Source organism: Girardinichthys multiradiatus, chromosome 22, assembly GCF_021462225.1.
Source record: "Girardinichthys multiradiatus isolate DD_20200921_A chromosome 22, DD_fGirMul_XY1, whole genome shotgun sequence".
NCBI lineage: Eukaryota > Metazoa > Chordata > Actinopteri > Cyprinodontiformes > Goodeidae > Girardinichthys > Girardinichthys multiradiatus.
In genome coordinates this window covers 19,469,541-19,488,242 of record NC_061814.1, presented here as the reverse complement: position 1 = coordinate 19,488,242, position 18,702 = coordinate 19,469,541, and the positions used below count along the sequence as shown (strand labels likewise).

At 40.5% G+C, this 18,702-nt stretch overlaps 3 protein-coding genes across 3 annotated transcripts in view; 2 read left to right on the top strand and 1 right to left on the bottom strand.

Annotated features, from left to right (window-relative positions):
- Window positions 1-249: 249 nt before the first annotated feature.
- cog2 (component of oligomeric golgi complex 2) lies at window positions 250-12,408 on the bottom strand. The gene is made up of 18 exons (XM_047352199.1): window positions 12,196-12,408; window positions 10,676-10,837; window positions 9,198-9,263; window positions 9,030-9,110; window positions 8,715-8,818; window positions 8,359-8,467; window positions 8,070-8,249; window positions 6,962-7,086; window positions 6,604-6,730; window positions 6,354-6,493; window positions 5,111-5,172; window positions 4,876-5,027; window positions 4,461-4,646; window positions 2,909-2,981; window positions 2,046-2,188; window positions 1,379-1,518; window positions 1,049-1,232; window positions 250-919 (listed from the first exon to the last, which is right to left on the bottom strand). Exons 1-18 carry the CDS (start codon window positions 12,250-12,252, stop codon window positions 821-823), a joined length of 2,190 nt encoding a protein of 729 aa, XP_047208155.1. The 5' UTR covers window positions 12,253-12,408; the 3' UTR covers window positions 250-820.
- Window positions 12,409-12,414: 6 nt separating this feature from the next.
- LOC124859423 (THAP domain-containing protein 6-like) lies at window positions 12,415-15,558 on the top strand. The gene is made up of 5 exons (XM_047352200.1): window positions 12,415-12,747; window positions 12,941-13,136; window positions 13,246-13,344; window positions 13,558-13,762; window positions 14,797-15,558. The coding sequence occupies exons 1-5, from the start codon at window positions 12,668-12,670 to the stop codon at window positions 14,883-14,885; spliced, it is 669 nt and encodes a 222-aa protein (XP_047208156.1). The 5' UTR covers window positions 12,415-12,667; the 3' UTR covers window positions 14,886-15,558.
- A 926-nt stretch (window positions 15,559-16,484) lies between these two features.
- Window positions 16,485-18,702, top strand: part of pgbd5 (piggyBac transposable element derived 5) — a 32,087-nt gene continuing 29,869 nt past the window's right edge. The window contains exon 1 of the mRNA XM_047352411.1: window positions 16,485-17,286. Coding sequence (XP_047208367.1) covers window positions 16,911-17,286 — 376 coding nt within the window. The 5' untranslated portion in view covers window positions 16,485-16,910. The remainder of the gene's footprint in view (window positions 17,287-18,702) is intronic.

Genomic DNA, 18,702 nt, shown 5'->3' with positions numbered 1-18,702 from the left:
TGTGGGCCTGTTTCTCTTCCAAATGCCATGAAGACTGTGATAGGGTACATGGCCTCATGAACTCTTTAAAACAACCAAAGCTTTTTAATAAATATATAGGTGGTCTCTGCATGGAAACTGAAAATGAGTAGATCTTGGATTATAATCTAAAGCTTGGGCAAATTATCAGTCCCCTGACACATCTTTACCAGGTGTGAAATTACACTGTAAATCTTATTGCTTCATTAAATGAGACAATGGAAAACTGGATCCTAGAGTCACTGTTTTTAATAGACCTTTAGAAATAAAAAGACAAACAATATAAGTAAACGATTTATATAGAACCCAGTGTAGCTAATGGATAATCTGCGGATTAAAACAGACAGGAACATACGAAAATCATTTTACTTTACTCCTAAATTCTTGATTTGGATTCTTGAAACCTTCGTTTGAATCTGTACATATTCAACATTAACGTGGAATATTTAGAGGATATTAAAAAGAAATTAAATACACATGCTGTAACTGACTTTATTCTTTACAAATAAAATTAAGATTCCTTTAGAAACATTGGAACCCAAGAGGAGATAATACAGCAGTTTGTACAAAGCAGAGACACAACATAGTAGTATGTGATCCTGCAGTAACATGCGTCCCTTCCATTACTGTACTGTAAGGGCTCAAAGACTTGCATGATGATTTTATTAGAGTCGGTTCGTTTTCCTTCGTGGTGCCATGGATATCGCTCCCGCCTAAACCAGACAAATCCATTTTGTTTTAACGTCTCCAGGAAATGTAGAGGTGTGCAGAACATTCATTAAGTCACTTTAGAGTCAATGTTCTACTGGTTTGGTTCTGCGAGCTCTCGAGCCTCTTTCACAAGCTCCATCAGGGTGGAGAACATAGAGATGTCACTCGGCTGGAGGCCCATTTTCTGGATCTGAGACACACAAAAACAAAAATGGGTATGACACAGCAGCTTTCAGGCGAAGATCTTTGCTTCTCTATTAGGTGTTAATAATTGTGCTTTGATTGTGTCTATTTGTATGTATATTAGGACGACATCTACCTGTTCGCCCAAATATTCCACATCCAAGGCCAGCTGAAGACGAATCTTGCTGTCGTCGGTCGGTCCACCGTTGGCTCCTGTGTTGACAGCGGTGGTTCCACCCTTTCTGGCTTGCTTTAAACGCTTCAGACTATCTTCCATCTTTTTTACCGAGCTGAGCACTTCTGAGATGGTCTCGTAGTACCTAAACATAAGTTGGAGAACAGTGTTAGTACATTTCTGTTATTTCACCAAAATAGCTAATTCAGGGTACCGGACATCCGTTTTAGTAATATCACAGCCTCCGTGTCTGGGTTGTTTTAGTTGTATGGATGTATATTTGAAACATACTTCTGTGTGGAGTCAGACAATGTAACTCGGAGCCATTCTTGTGCCGTTTGGGGGTTGACCAGTCCCGTGGAGTCTGCTAACAGCTGGTGTAATGGCCGTAAAGCGTTGTCCATATATGCTGATGCACGTACTGGCAGATCCTTCACACAAATAAATTTAAATAAGCCATAGCAGGAACAGATTTCATATCTACGTCAGAAAATAACCTTCATATTTCTTGTGCTGTGTTTCTTTTCAGAGATGCAAGCCTTTGCAGTTTCCCACGTTTTGTCAAATTACAATCGAGAAAACTAACAATGCACATCACCCCTTAAAACACCATCTGTAATGTGAAGCATGGATGTGGCTGAATCATGCTGTGCGGATGATTTTCTTCAGCTAGGATGAGGAGCAGGTCAGAGTTGATGGAAAGACTTAAGCAGCTAAATACAAAATGCTTCATAATATTGTCAAACAGGCACTGAAACGAATGGATTATTTTCCTTTTTTCCATCAAGGACAAAACACTGAGTGAACTGATCATGTGCTGCTAGCCTTTTTCAAGACAACAGGACAACTTCAAGCCTAAATATTTGTAGCCTCTATATAAAGAACAGTGTTCCAAAGGAAATCTTTTCCCTAAGACATGTATTATAATGAAATATTGGGGTGGGGGCTATCCACGTACTTTATTGGTCCTGCGGTAGAGTCGTGGAACCTCAGAGGCGCTTTTCAGGAAGCGGCAGCAGCGTTCAGTCAGATGCTGCGTCATCCTGGTGTTCAGAGATGGAATGCTGCTCGACAGGCAAACCTTGGAGTCTGCAAGAGCATCTGTCAGACGGAAAGCTTGTAAATATCCAGCGATCCTCAAGATACATTCACGGAGAGCAAAAATTATAGGGTACTGATCACATCTTTTTGTACCCCTTTTTTCTAGGTTTGAGAGGCAGCCCCCTTTTTATTTATTTATTTTTTTTTCATTTTAAACAAGCTTTGACTGTTGATGATTTAAAGTCATCTTTTACGATCTTATACTCTGGTTATGTCACTCGATTACATATTATCTAAATGGAGGAGGTCACTGGAAGATTTGTTTGATTGGTATCATAAACAGTCACACATCAAAAGAGTAAAACATAAAATCTTTAGAAAAATATGAGGATTTTTATGACCATCTCCATAATTCACCAGCATGAAGCTTAAACGTCAACTACCTTGGTATGAAATGGTTTATGTATACATATGAAATGGAAGTAGACAGGGATAAAAAGGTAAAAGCTGGGCGAACCGACCCCGAACCACAGAAAATATTTAAGAACACAGTACAATATTTCCCAGTAGGTTTTCTTTTCACATCATGAGGATGTTTACCCTGTTTATATGTAATTTATGTTTTTTTTTACCCGACCAATGTTAAAAAACATTAAAAGGTAGGAGATATAATGCTGACTGTAAAACAGAGAGATTCTGGTTGTTTATCATCTTTTTTATATAATTAATTGATAAGAATTGTACTGGATAAAAAAAGAGCTGCTCCAGGTATGCCCTTACCTTCCACAACAGCAAAGTTTTTAATCCCAATCGCTTCTAATCGCTGTCTGACCATTTCTGACAATTCTGGAATCTAAAAGAAAGAAGGTCGGTGTAGAAGAGATAAAGAAGAAATGAGAAGACGAACAATATAAAAGAAAGAAAGGTAGGAAACATTTAGCTTGCCATGGTTTGTTACCCTCTCAACATGCAAATGGAATCGCTTCTAAATCAACACAGAGTGTTTATCAGGTGGAAAATGTGCTAACCGTGTGGATTAGGTCTCATTTTAGACTGGAATCCGACACGCAGCGCCTTACAAAAGTATTCACACCCACTGACCTTTTCAAGGTTTTGTCTTGTTACAGTTAATGAGTTTTATGTGGATTCGATGCGACAGGCCAGCACGACGCCTGTGACGTGAAACAAACAGGGTACATGCTGTGCAAATACTCCTACGACTAAAATCTGAAAAGTGTGGCATGCATATGTATACAGGCTTTTTTAATAGGATAACCCTGAAAAAAAACATCCAGTGCAACCATTAAAAAGTTACCTTTTTTGAAAAGAGAAGCCATCTGTGAGTAATTTAATTTTAGTATTAATGCAGCTATTCTGTGAATGTCTCAGGGGTTTGTTAGTGAAAAACATTAGTGAGAAAAACAGCATCATAAAGACCAGGGAACATGTTAGACGGGTCAAGCAACCCAAGAGCCCCATGGTAACTCTGGAGGAGCTGCAGAGATCCCCAGCGTATACTAGGGAATCTGTTAAAGGAACAACACTGACTGGTGCACTCTATCAATCTAGCCTTTGTGGTGTAAAGACATTATTAAAAGAAAGCAACCATGTGGAAGAAGGAGCTCTGGTCAGAGGAGACCAAAACTGAACTATCCACCATCCGTGCAAAACACTTTGTGTGGGGAAAACTAACAATGAACATCACCCTGAGCACACCAGGCTTGTGGTGAAACATGGTGGTGGCGGCATCATGCTATGGGGATGATTTTTTTCAGCAGAGACAGGAAGGCTGGTGAGAGTTGAAAGCAGAATGAAGCATGTGAAAGCCCACCTTCTAATCTGACTCAGGCTGAGCTGTTTTGCAAAGAAAACTGGAGAGAAACATCAACCTGCAGGTTGAGACCTACCTCCCAAAAACATCCAGCTATAAATGTAGTAACAGTTGTTTCTGCAAAGTCCTGAATCAGGGGGCTGAATATGAATGCTCACCATAATTTTCAGATTTTCATTCGAAATGACACTGGAAGATTTTCCTTTCACTTCACAGTGGTGTGCTACTTTGTGTAGGTCTATCACACAAAATCCCAACATAATTCACTGAAGTTTGGGGCTGTGACGCAAGAAAACATGAAACAGTTCAAGGGTATGAATACTTTTGCAACACCTCTGAGAACAATAGGGAACCAGATAAAAGCATCAGAATAAATTAGATTGTATTATCAACAACGGAGAAGCAAAAACCACAAACAGAGACGTACCGTATCTCGTTGTGAAGAAAACAACTCAGTGCTTCTTCTGTCATGTTATGTGTTCAGATGATGTGTTCATGTACCTTCTCCTGCAGCTTCTGAATGTCAGCTGCGATATAAACCAGCTGTTTGGTGGACAGAGACGCCGGGCCTCCGCTCTCACTGCCACCTTCATCCAGCGATGTTCGGCTGGATGTGGAAGAGGCCGAGCTCGGCAGAGGCCTGGCCAGCTCCTTCGGCGCCTCGGGTGTCGGAGTTTTTGACAACACCTGTGCAGGGATGACTCGACGTGAGAACCCCAGATGAGTAACTCAGCAGAAGTTTCAGAAAGCCTGAGAGATAACCTAATTCAGTCCATCATAAGCAGAATTTGCTCTGCCCAACATAGCCCTTTGGGACAATCAAATTATACTTGACCTTATTATTAAGGCTAACCCAATACATTTTGGATAGTCCTGCTTTTGCTTGCTCCTCTTTTAGTTTTGCATTCAGGTTTACCTCATCTAGAAACTTGGCATATCGTGAGTAAAGCTGCAGTGTCAGCTTCCAGAAGCGATGCGCCAAAGGTGACAGATACACCTTCTCTGACCAGCACCTCACTAGGCAGGACCACAACACCTCAGACACATGCAGGTGGAACGAACTGCCAGCTGGAAATGAGCAGGCACACAGAGGTCTTGTGGGTAACGTTTGCAGTAAACACTGAGATTTATGTTCAAGCTCAAACTCCCACCTGGTGCTGCTTCTAGTCCTTCACTTATGGTATTCTCCAGGCGCCCGGCTATCTCTTTGTACCTGAAAAACAGGGAGGTATGCAGAGTGGGACGGCACAACGTGTTATCAGCTCGGTGTTTGCATCGGCGCTGATACAGACATGCTCAACAAAATGTGCATGGAAATATTTGACTCTGAAAAGCTAAGCTGTGGAGGTTTGGGTTGTGAAATGGGGACATGCAGCCCAATCTTTGCTCTGACGTGCAGAGATGAACCTGCATGTTGTGTGTTTTACAATGTGTTGCTGTGGGGGCGGGAGGGCTTGTGTACTTTTTCCACACGGGTCAATGGCGTCATATTTGTGAGCAACGTTTAGTAACATGCTGAGACACATTTTCAATTTACAGTTTGCTTTGAGTCATTCTCCATAAACAAGCAGCCAGAGATAATTTCCCAGATTCCAGAAAAAGTGGGATTTGTTCGTATCGTAAGTGTCTTCGAAGCTGTCTCCATCTACAGAGAATGCTGACAGGCTATTTTAATCTGAATCCTAAAAGCAAAGACTTGTCAATTTCACAAATTACACTCAGAGCTGAATTTTCTCTTGCACCAACCTCTGACTGCATTTATTAGACTTTAACATGCATCCCTCGGCACAAAATGCTTTCCACTCAGAAATCCCTGTTAGTTCAGTAACATGAAACAGAAGTTCCCTAAAATAACTGACGTCATTTCATCTCATTTTCAGCTAATAAGTAATGATTGCACCCTCTTAGTTTTCAGGTATATTTCAGAGTAAAATTAACACACTTTGGTACTTTCCTGGTTTTAAACTTTACAAATAAAAATCTGAAAAGTGTGGTGTGCCCCCTTTACTATTACCTTTAAATAAATAGCTGGAGCTCAAGCCTTTTGCTAACACACATATTCATAGATCTGATTCACTCAATGACACGTAACACGTGTACAAGCAACTACCTTTTGGGTGATAATTATTTCTGTAAAATAACAGATGAGTCGTATCAGTGGAACATAATATAATGTTTGGTATGTTACCATCTACCACTCACCTTCAGGACTCTGAAAACTATAACTTTATGTAAACAATACATTTCTAAGCTTTATTTGAAAGTAGGCGAGTTTGTTTTTTTTGTCATGACTGTACAGTTTGGACTGACAGCATGACTCTGGGTGTGTGTTGTGTATTCAGTAACAGACCTCCAGGATTAATAAAGCGTAAAACAAATGAGGGCCACATTTACCGAAGCTGAAAGTAGACGGGCAGGTTCCATTTGTTGTTGAAGCTGATATATGAGGAATGAACTCTTAGTCTCTTCACACTGGCCTGTGAGCTGCACTGCTGCTCAAAACGACGTACGAAGTCCATACTAACGCTGTAGCGCTAAAAGACAGAAGGAAAAGTACGAGCCAAGTTCTGAAGCTCATGGAAAATTCCTCAAACGTTTGCTAAAAAAAACTTTTCACCACTTGCCAAAACAAATATTTGTGTACCTCATAGAATATCTCAGGGTTTCCAGGGTTAAAGATGTAGGTCAACCTTTCTTCTATTCCTCTGATCATCTCTGGCCACACAGAGTTCACCAGGAAATCATAACCCGGCACTGTATCAGCCTTGTCACTGAGGGGGAAAAAAGACCAAATGAAGTTGTTTACTGGTCTGCCAAATTACTTCTAGAAGGAGAAGGTTTGCTCATTTTAGAAAAAAAACTAAAATAAGACTAATAATAACACCAGCTAACCAATGAACTTCCTATTTACAAAAAAAGAAAAGAAAGATAATTAAACATTTCCAAAAATATAGAGTTAATGTTTAAATGATCTGAATTATCATTTCTTAGGATATTAATACCTGGATATGGCTCCTCCAGTCACCTCTCTGAGCAGTCTACAATGGTGGGGAACAAAGTCCAACAGTCTGGAGTACATCAGCTGAAGACTGCTTGGATTGGACTTCACAGCTTCTTCAACTATAACCTGAAAAGAAGGCAGGGGATCTTTAGCACTTACACACATGATATTCAGTATTTTACCAAAGTACTGTGTTTTTTCACATCTGCATAGTGCAGCCTCTTCCATGACTGAACATATATTGATGGTAAGGTAAGGTTTAATCCTATAGTGGATTAAACATCAATGCACATCCTGTTCTTTTTCTGTTTTGTTTTTTAAAGGCAAAAATAAAAAACAATAAAAAAACAAATGTGGATGTCGCTGTGTTCAAAACTAAAGCACCTCTGAACCCCACATATAGTTTAGCTGTTCTACTAGGCAGGGCTGCACGGCGGAGCAGTTGTTGGCACTGTTGCCTTGCAGAAAAAAAGTTCTGGGACCTTGCATGTTCTCCAAACGCATGCGTGGATTTTCTCCGGGTACTATGGGATGCTCCCACAGTTACAGAACATGCATGTCATGTTACTTGGTGTCTCTTGAATGGTTTTTAGGTCTGAGTTTGTGTGAGCATGGTTGCTCAGCCTGATTGTTACTGTGCCTAGCCTCTTGCCCAATGACCACTGGAAACCAGCAACCACCCGGGGCCCAGCAAGGATAAGCGGGTATAGACGATAGATGGAAGGATAGATGCTCTAATAGTCTTTTCCTGACATTTTCTTGGTTGCATCTTACAGCAAAAGGCAGAGAGCTTCTATAGCATCAGAAGGATTTAATTGTCAAAAAGGTATCAGTCAGGAGGAGGGTACAAAAGCATGTCCAAGGCTTGTCATATTTAAAATGGAACAAAGTGAAGTCCGTCATCACAAAGTGCATAAAACATGGTGCAACCGTGAAAGAGCCCAGACATCCCTGGTCAGGGAGGCTGCTAAGAGGACTACAGCAATAATAAAGGAGCTGCAAGAATTTCTGGGAAGTTGGCAAGGAGCAGGGTGGCAAGGCGGAAGTTTTGTCTTCCAAAAAAATAAATAAAACAAGCTAGAAACCATCAAAGATGATTGCATGTGTACCTGGTCCATGTATGGTTTAACCAGCACTTGCCCCACTAAAGCTTCGGCGTCTCGCGTTTTGTCAATGGTGGCATACGTCCTCAGGCAGTGGCGCACCATGTCCACGTTAGATGTCTGCAGGCCCTCAATCAGCAGGCCCTCCAGAGACTGCTGCAGCATGGAGGTGATCCCTGCAATCCGCTGTTCAATATAATCAGGATAGATAAAACGAGCAATAAGTCATTTGATCAAATAAGAGAGACGCTCTTTATTTATCAGCCGTCGCTGTGACGAACCCTTTGACACTTACAGGTCTGACTTTGTCAAGTAGGGGCATGCCTTTGCTTTGCATAGCATGAAACTGAAGCTGGTTGAACTCTGTAGCAATCCTCTCCAGGATCTGACCTGCTAACAAAGGGCTGTTCATACAGAGACATGATCAGTCAGAGGAGCATGAATACATAACCAAACTGAACAAATATTAACCTCTGACACTTGTTTGCCTACACCCAGTTCAACAATATGTCAGTGGGAAAATTATATTATATCAATATTATATCTGTAAATAGAATCTTGGCATAATTTTATACCAAATCTGCTTTTTCCCACAGTTTAGACCATCCTTTGTTAATCAAATTAAACTGGAATGGTTTTTATGTTTCTCACCTGCTGATTTCCAGGGAACTTGAGTCCTTTGAGCTCTGTGAGTGAAGAATCTTCTCAATCTTCTCCACTGAGCGCACCACCTGAATCAGCCTCAGCACACACACCTGAGGGACAATAACAAAGACAGGAAAAGGATTTACAGAAATCATTTCACAGAGACGCTGCATTTTATTGTCTAATTAAATAAGAAGGAGCCACATAGAATAAAACATTTATTTCTAGCTAATTTACCCGGTGTTGCACAGACATGTCATTACACTACAGATAAAAATCAAATATTATGGAGAGGACCAGGCTTGAATCAAGGATCCAAACCTTCTTTTTCTGCAGGTCTTCCTGTTTGGACAGTTGGTTATCAATGGCCTGTATCACCTCACTCACACAGGAACGCAGACTCTGCCACAAAAAAAGGCTGAATTAGCAGGAACACACAGACAAGGCAAAGATCAAAGCTTTTAATATATATTTTTTAAGATTTCCTACCATAATCTCCTCCCGTAACTGTCCCAATGGCACAGAAAGCTGATTCAGGGCTTTGTCCATCCCCACCTGAAATGAGGAATGATATTATAATTAGTCATTTCTAATTTGAAACAAATATACAACACCAAGTGAGCTTATCGTCTAGTACACACAAATAACCATTCTTATTTTTCATCTGTAGGATTTGGACCCAAGCTAGGATTGCGTTTGAGGACTTAATTGCTTCTGATGAGCATAAGTCAGGGCCTGATGCAGACGATGCATTCACTGCTTCACAAAGAATTGGGAATAATTTGCAGGAACAAGTGTTTAAGGAAGTTCATGAGAACAGAGTATGTGTTAAATGGTTCACCAATAAATGCAGATTATCCAGCCACAGTCGAGGGGTTTACTGCAGGCCTGTGTTCATTCTGACACCCATGACAGTGTAAGCGATGGGTAGATTCCTCAATGACTGTGCTTTACATGCGCCTAACGGTTTGGAGACTGTTTGAGTCTCACTCATTAGTGACATCTGCTGGATGTCCAAAATCATTGCAGGCAAGCATGAAGCGTGTACAGTGGCTTGTACCTGGAGTCACTCGTTCTGAGATGTGGACACCCAGTCAGAAATGAATGGACTCGGTACGAACCAACTTAGAAAAGTCTCGACTGCAATTTTTAATAAAATTAGGTTATGTTTTTTAAGCTTGTGTTAACCAGCGTGGTGTATTTTTCCTTTTTCCACTAACAAATGTATATTGCTAATAAAAAGCTGGGTGATAGAAGTCTGGATTTCTTCTGCAGGACTTCTCCAAAAAGTTTTTTTTTTGTTTTTTTTTTAAAGAGAACCAATTGTCCCTTGTGTATATTAGTGTTGATGACATCACCAGAGGCCCAAGAAGCAGCTGGAGTTAGTAAATAACAGACAAGCAACCTTTGACTGATTTCAGCATACAGTAGATTCTGCCATATATTTTATTGTATCCATATTTGTGCTCGCATTCGGCTCAGATGTTTTACTGCAGCCATACAGAATACAAGTAAATACTTTTGAAGGAGGAAACTGTTCATAAATTTGCAAATAAAGAGGAAAAACAACCCAAGAAAAATACAAATAGACCCTTGATCTGATCTGGTGCCGTATGCCTTTTGTGATGTCACCACAAGAACGTGAGCAGGAAAGCTTGGTTTTGAAAAGGCAGATAAAGAAATGATTTACAACTAAATAATAAAACAAATAGATCAAATTACAATAATAAGCTTTTATAGGCAACAAACTACATCTAAAGTAACTTTGATTGATTTTGCAAAAACATTTAACTAATAGCTTAAACGGTATGTAATCCAAGGAGGTGGCATAGTTACTTCCCATAAATGTAATATATTGTTTTTGGGTTAACAGCGGCATCACACACATATAAATCTAAGCTGCCCCTTCCTACCCATCTCTTTCCATCTGTAAGCAGACAAATGGACACATAGTGAAAACAACTGACCAGGTTGGTGGAGAGGTTGACAAAATCTGCATAATCCTTGTTGATGAGCTCCACCATGGCTGTTTTCAACAGTTTGTAGTACAGCTCCAGGTCTTCTCTCATCTCCTCCAGTTGGACTTGCTTTCGACACTCGGCCACAAACTGGTCAACATCAAAGTCATCCTGAAGGCAACAGTAGGAAATGTCAATAGTGTGAAAGAAAAGGCATTTCAGAGCGTTGCAAAAGTACTCAGGCAAATTCAACTTTCTGTTTTCCTTTCTTGATACAACAACTACAAACCTCAAGGTATTTTATTGGGATTTAATGTAGCAGACCATCGGCAAGTAGCACATAACTGTGAAACGGAAAGAAACGGGTACATGCTTTTCAACTTTTTTAACTTATAAAGTTCTGAAAAGTGTGACATTTATTTGTTATCAGCCCCCATTAATCAATGCTTGGTGGAACAACCATTTACTGCAATCACAGCTGCAAGTCTTTTGGAATACGCCTCTACTAACTTTGCTAAATCTAGAGACTAACATTTTTGCCCATTTATCTTTGCAAAACAGCTCAAGCTCAGTCAGATTGCATGAAGAGAATCTGGGAACATCAATTTTCAAATTATGCCTCAGATTCTAAATTAGATTTAGCTTCACCACTCTGCGAGAAGGCCGAAGGTTTCATTTTGTTTAGTCTGACCAGAGTACCTCCTTTTTCATGTTTGCTCTGTGCAATATTTTGCTTCAATGGCTTTCTTCTTGCACCCTTTCCATCAAGGCCAGATTACTGGAGACCATTACACATAGTTGTCCTGTCAATAGATTCTCCCACTTGACCTGTGATTTCTGTAGCTCTTTTAGAGTTATGATGGGGCCCTTGCTGCTTCTCCAAATAATGTCCAACCTGTCAGTTTAGATGGACGGGCACATCTTGGACATTTTGCAATTATAACACTTTCTATTGTTGGATGAGTGATCGAAAAGTGCACAAAGAAATGTCCAAAGCCTAGGATATTGTTTTATGAACTAGCCCTGCTTTTAATTTCTCCACAGCTTCATCTTATGAGTTCCTTATGAGTCATCGTTATCTAAATAAACTTTAACGCCTTTTTATTTACGAATTTAAATGACTTCTTAACGCATTTAATTGCACTGAAGTTTATGTATTGGTAACAGTATAATAGGGGGCAAATACAAATGCACATAAGACTTTTGAGACTCCTACTTGTAAACACTTTTGCACGACTTTTTATTTAATTATAAAACTAACTACATTTACTAATGTGTAAAAATTAAAAGGAGTGTAAATACTTTTACAAGGCACTGTAAATAGAAGAAAGATCCCGAGAACATGAAGATTATGGTCATTTCTTAAGACAAACTAGTAGTAATGAAAAATATGTTGGGCATTGTATACGTTTTCCGAAAACATTTGTTCTAAACCTTCAAATATCGAGAAATATCCAGTTTAATGCTAAATTGCTTAACCGGGGCTAACCGTAGCACTTTAAAATAACGCGAGTTTAACAAGCTCTTACCTTCATAAAAATATCTTTATCGAAGCACAGAGAATCTGGTCCTTTCGGTAGATTCATTTTGGACCACAAACGACAGCTCGGCACTATATTTGTGTACAAAGTTGTCAACTACCGAACTCATTCACACTCTCAGCTTAGCTACTACAGCCAAGCTTCCGCAAACATGGCACTTCCCGTGGCACCACTGCGCCCTCTAGAGGCTGGTGGTTCTCAATCACCAACGAGACGGCGTGGAGCGTTGTTCCGTCGCTTTACGGAGAGTTTACCGAATATATATTTTACTCAGGTGGTTTTCTTCACTTTTAATTAATCGTAAGATTACAACTATACTCCGACTGTGCTACAAAAATCTCCTGGTCGTAAATAAATACGGCTAGATACTGTATTTGCTACTGCTGAGACGTACGTCTTCGTGTCCGCCATGTTAGGTAGGTCAACGTTGACAACAGGCGATTAGAGACCACAGTCAAAAATGCCGGTGTCGTGTTCGGCTTATGGCTGTAAAAACAGACGAACCAGTTTAAGTAAACATCGAGGGATAACTTTTCACCAGTGAGTTAATATTTGTTGTTTCAATGTTGTCTGCAATTTGTAACGTCGTTTAAGCTATTCATGAATATGAACAGGTTTACTTACATTATAGTTACCAAGAAAAACCTACTTTCATGTTGTTAAGTTTGTGCACACTCACTGAACTATTGCTCCAATTTCAAGTAAATCTGACATGAATTTGTTGGGTTTGAAGGTTTCCCAAAAATCCTGAACTCAGAAAAGCCTGGATCTTAGCTTTCAGACGGATGGACTTCAGGCCATCCAATAAAACTGTCCTCTGCAGCAATCACTTTAATAAAGGGGATTTTGACAGAACTGGACAAACTGTTCGATTGAGGGAAGGTGTGATACCTTGTGTTTTTGCATCTTTTCCAAACCATCTAAAGAAGGTTAGTTCACAGATTTCTTACAGATTTACTCGGATTACCACACAATATTAGACTTAAAATAAAGATGCTTTTTTTTCACACCGATACTGAATTCTTATTGAACCTGAAGAAGCCTGTTAAAGCCAGGTCAACAAGGACATCAAGACGCGCGTTGGAAACAATCAAGGATCACGTCCCTGCTCCCAAACCTCCAAAGCTTTCAGTCTCTGTAAGTACAGTGGCTTGCAAAAGTATTCATACACCTCATGCTTCTTCATTTTACAACTACCAAATTCTATATACTGAATGAGATTTATGTGATACACTAACAGAGAATAGTCCAGAAAAAATAATAGATTGTTTAATTAAAAATGAAACTATCTACCGCACTTTCACAACAAATGTTTTGTCTTACTGACTCAATAAGTCTTTCCTTCTGCAGGATCACCATTATGCCCTCAATCCTGATCAAGTAAAGAAAAAGCTATCTGATGCTCAAGCAAGGATTGAGGAGCTGGAGCGACAACTCAGAAATGCTAAGGATCGAGAAAGAAGACAGAAGCAAACTTTAAAGTCACTCCTAGAACAATTAGAAGATAAAGGAATGATTTCAGAGGAAATACAGATCCAGCTGCTCCAGGAATCTGGTCAGTTCAGTTACCAGCTGTAAAGACTTGTCAGTTCCAAGAAAAAAAACCATCTTAAATTAATATGGAATGTTTTTAATATTATTACACTTAAAGTGGATGGGAGAGTTAGCTCCACAACTTCATCTTTTTAGAAATGATTGCTCGAATACAAAATCACACTGAAATTAAATTGAAATAAAACTGGGATCCCATCCTGACCCTGCGATGTTGAAGTAGTCCAGTAGTCAGTTAATGTATAGATAAGCTAGAAGATCACTTTAAAAACTGATCAATTGCTGGTGAGAAAGTGCTTTGGTGCTGATGGCATCTCAAAGGTTTGGTCTTTAGAGGTCTTCTTTGTCAGTTTCCAAACCTAAAACAAAACAGATTTTTAAAATGTATTCTCAAAGAAGGATGACTCCAGTGACCCCAATTCTCATAGACCCAACTTTGATTGTTTCTCTTTGCTCTGCAACATCAGTGTTTGTACTTAGAACACAACTCATACTGGGCCATATCTGCTCATAGATCTTTAGATGTCTGGATTACAGGTAGTGTTTTTCCCTTTTAGCATTCTCTTACTATCCACCTGTATGCTCCAGATTAGCAAAGTGCCAAAAATCCTGCTTTTAGGGAGATGATCACAGTGCATTTGATTCATTTCTGCTGCTACTTTACCTCCTAAACCCAGTGTTAACATCAAAGGGTACTTAGTTTTTTTTTTTCCGTGCCTGTATTGACAGTCATGGAAACTTTCTTATCCCCCTGACTGTCTGTTATGAACGTTAAAAGTATCTGAGGAGTTTTGGCAAGTTTATAGGGTTTTATTAAACCTGCATAATTCTTGCAGAAACCCAATATGGGACAGGAAGTAACTCTTTTTATTTGATGGAATAAATGAATGTCAGTGTGGAGTGATAGATGGTCAGCACTGCTTTTCACATCCCAAAGCATATCTTTCAGGAATCACAAACATATTTATGTACCGGTTTGATTTAAAGTACCTCACTTTTAGCCGACAATAACCTTTTTTTATTTCTGGTGATTGACAGATGAAGACATCACGAAGCCAGATGCTTGTGTGAAGGCTTCAAGCGATTGCTGGGATCACACCACCGGACAAGAGCTGCAGAGTTCCTAAAATCCCAACTGTGCTCCCTGCTGTTCCACAAGGTTTTTTTAAACGTGTTCACCGCTTATCCACAAAAAGGTTGTTACTTATTTCGGCCACCAGAAATTCTGAATAAAGAGTGATGGTTGTAAGTTTAAAACTTGTTGACTGAAGAATTATTGGAAAATTACATTTTTAATAAAACCATCGGTCCATTGCCACAACGTTCTTGTTTTGACTAGTTCATATTGTAGTGTGTCTGAGGGGACATTTTCGTTTGTGTTCACTGCTAAAGCAATATAGGTCTTTAAGGCATAGTCAATGTAATCCATGAGAATTACAGTAAAATATCCTTTTAGAGTTAATTTTCTTTCCCATCCAGTTAAGTGTCCAGGTGATCATACAAGATGAGATGAAGACTCTTTTTTTGGTAAAAATTGACATGTATTATTTTTGTGAAAACTTGAGGCTTTTTGAAATCTGTTAAATTTGTTTCTATGAAGTATTTCTGGACCCATTCAATAAATTAGAATGTTATTGAAAAGTGTATTTCAGTAACTCAACTGTGAGAGACAAAATCTTAAAAAATGCACAAAATCATTCTGTATGATATTTAAATGATTAATTTGCATTTTATTGTATAAAGGACTTGATATAATAGAAAAATTAAACTTTCCAATTTACAACAGTTTACAATTACAGAGGTCAGATGTTTCCTGTAGTTCTTGCCAAGTTTGCACACTGCAGCAGGGATTTTGGACCTCTCCATCATACAGATCTTCTCCAGATCTTTTAGGTTTTAGGTCTGTCGCTGGGCAACACGAAGTTTCAGCTCCCTCTAAAGATTCTTTATTGGCTGCAGGTCTGAGGACTGGCTAGGCCACTCCAGGACCTTGAGATGCTTCTTACGGAGCCACTCCTTAGTTGCCCTGGCTGTGTTTCAGGTCATTGTCATCCTGGAAGACCCAGACATGATCTTCAGTGCTCTTACTGGGGGAAGTAGTTCTGGACTGATCCTTCACCTTTCTAATGATCATTAGTTAATGAATTACCATTTTTTGTTTCTTTTTTTACCATTGATCGAGAACAGCCAACAAGGATTATTGCAATGTTTTTTTCTATTTATGTATTTCATCAAAGGCAGGAAAAAGTGGGCCACATTTATTATCTGTATTTTAATATGTATTTAAAATGTAAATGTGTCAATAATTTATTGACACATTTACATTTGCATAGACGGCCTAAATATTTATTTAAACTATTATTTAAATTATTTACAAGAATTGTTCAGGTTTTGGATTGGATTGTGGCACTTTTGCAAATGTTTTTTTTTTTTTTTTATTCACGTATAGAAAATCTGTGCCACGTGCAATATCTAATGTATGATTTCTTGATTGAATTACTTACACGTATATTTGCTACACTAAATATCTGACAGGTTTAATTTCAGATAGGTTTTCATGTATTTGATGCATTTTATGAATATTACCAATTATCTTGCATGCATTCAATGTGTTACTGTGTTTTATTTATTTAGTCAAATGCTGCAAAAAACAGAACCACGTTCATTGTCGTCTTTTTTCCATGGGTTACAAGGTCCAGGTTCTCCTTTCGGATTGGATCAGGAAATATGATCTTATTGGTCGACGCTGGGGGGATTCAGTGTCAGGTGATGTAGGGGCAGACAGCTACTACACCTGCTCCTCCGAGGAGAGCGTAGATCGCTGCTCTCTGTCAACCCGGATGCTGTGCACTACCCAGTGCGCAGCCCCGTCGGCACAGCAAGGGGCGGAATTATTTCCGGACACTTAAAGCACAGCTTTCCCCGGGTGCTCAGTCGTTTGTCCGCCAGCACCGCTTCTGAGCCGGTGGATGGAGGTGGATTTAAATGTATAGCCACCTAGGGCAAGGTAAGGTGCTGCTGGCACGGTGAAGGTCCTCGTCCCTGCAAGATCGTGACCACCTGCACGCCAGGAAAAGCGTAACGAGAGACTGTGGTAGAGAGAGAGAGAGGAAGAAGGGACGCCGGAGAGAAAAGCATCACTGCTGAGAGAGATGGCTGAGTGCGGGCGAAAGGCGCTGTCTCTCCTGGAAGCGGCCCGCTCCCGGTACGAGAGCCTGCAGATATCCGACGACGTGTTCGGCGAGTCCGGGGACGACAGCAGCGACAACCCCTTCTACAGCACCTCCGGGGACTCCGACTCCGACAACTACATCGCCGAGGCGGGCGAAGAGGAGCAGCAGCACCATCAGCACCACCATCATCCAAAACGTGGGGATAAGGATTGCGGCCACAGCGGGGGGTCTGGTGGTGGGGCTACCAGCGGGAGCAGCGGTCCCCCGGGCTCTCTCACCCGTAGTCAGGCGGAGGAGGAAGGGTGGGCAGAGACACTGCAGGATGTCACGGTCCCGCCGTACATAGAGACATACGGTAAGACGTGATTCATGATGAACGAATAAGCTCGTTTGTTCAGTAGAGAAGAACATACATGGTGCAGGTTTTTAGGTCAGGCACACCGTTTCTCAGATTCTTCATTCAGTCTGAAATGTAGGGCAGTAATGCTTCTTTTCCATCCATGTGCAGGTAACTGATGGAGAGGAGCATGACGCTGCACTGTAGAGTTAATTACACATTCTCAGCCTTTGATTCTTCTCCCCTTGGTGCTGTGATACACATGCTGTTGTGCTCATGTTTGATTGCAGTGCTGAGAGACATGCTGTGTAATTTAGAGAAACAGCAGGATAACCTGTGCTGAAACTAATTCATTCAGGAAACTGATAAACTAGTAAGCTAATGCCAGTGTGTATGTATGTATATATATATATATATATATATATATATATATATATATATATACACACACTGCTCAAAAAAATAAAGGGAACACTCAGATAACACATAGATGACATTAGATCTGAATGAATGAAATATTCTGATTGAATACTTTGTTCTGTACAAAGTTGAATGAGCTGACAACAAAATCATCAATGGAAATCAAATTTATTAACCAATGGAGGCCTGGATTTGGAGTCACACACAAAATTAAAGTGGAAAAACACACTACAGGCTGATCCAACTTTGATGTAATGTCCTTAAAACAAGTCAAAATGAGGCTCAGTATTGTGTATGACCTCCACGTGTCTGTATGACCTCCCTACAACGCCTGGGCATGCTCCTGATGAGATGGCGGATGGTCTCCTGAGGGATCTCCTCCCAAACTTGGACTACAGCATCCGCCAACTCCTGGACAGTCTGTGGTGCTACGTGACGTTGGTGGATGGAGCGAGACATGATGTCCCAGATGTGCTCAATCGGATTCAGGTCTGGGGAACGGTCCATAGCTTCAATGTCTTCATCTTGCAGGAACTGCTGACACACTCCAGCCACATGAGGCCTAGCATTGTTCTGCATTAGGAGGAACCCAGGTCCAACCAAACCAGCATATGGTCTCACAAGGCGTCTGAGGATCTCATCTCGATACCTAATGGCAGTCAGGCTACCTCTGGCGAACACATGGAGGACCAGGCAGCCCTCCAAAGAAATGCCACCCCACACCATTACTGACCCACTGCCAAACTGGTCATGCTGAAGGATGTTTCAGGCAGCAGATCGCTCTCCACAGTGTCTCCAGACTCTGTCACGTCTGTCACATGTGCTCAGTGTTAACCTGCTTTCATCTGTGATGCACAAAGGCGTTAGTAGCGGTCCTGCTGCTGGGTTGTTGCCCTCCTACAGCCTCCTCCACATCTCCTGGTGTACTGGCCTGACTCCTGGTAGCGCCTCCAGGCTCTGGACACTACGCTGACAGACACAGCAAACCTTCTTACCACAGCTCGCATTGATGTT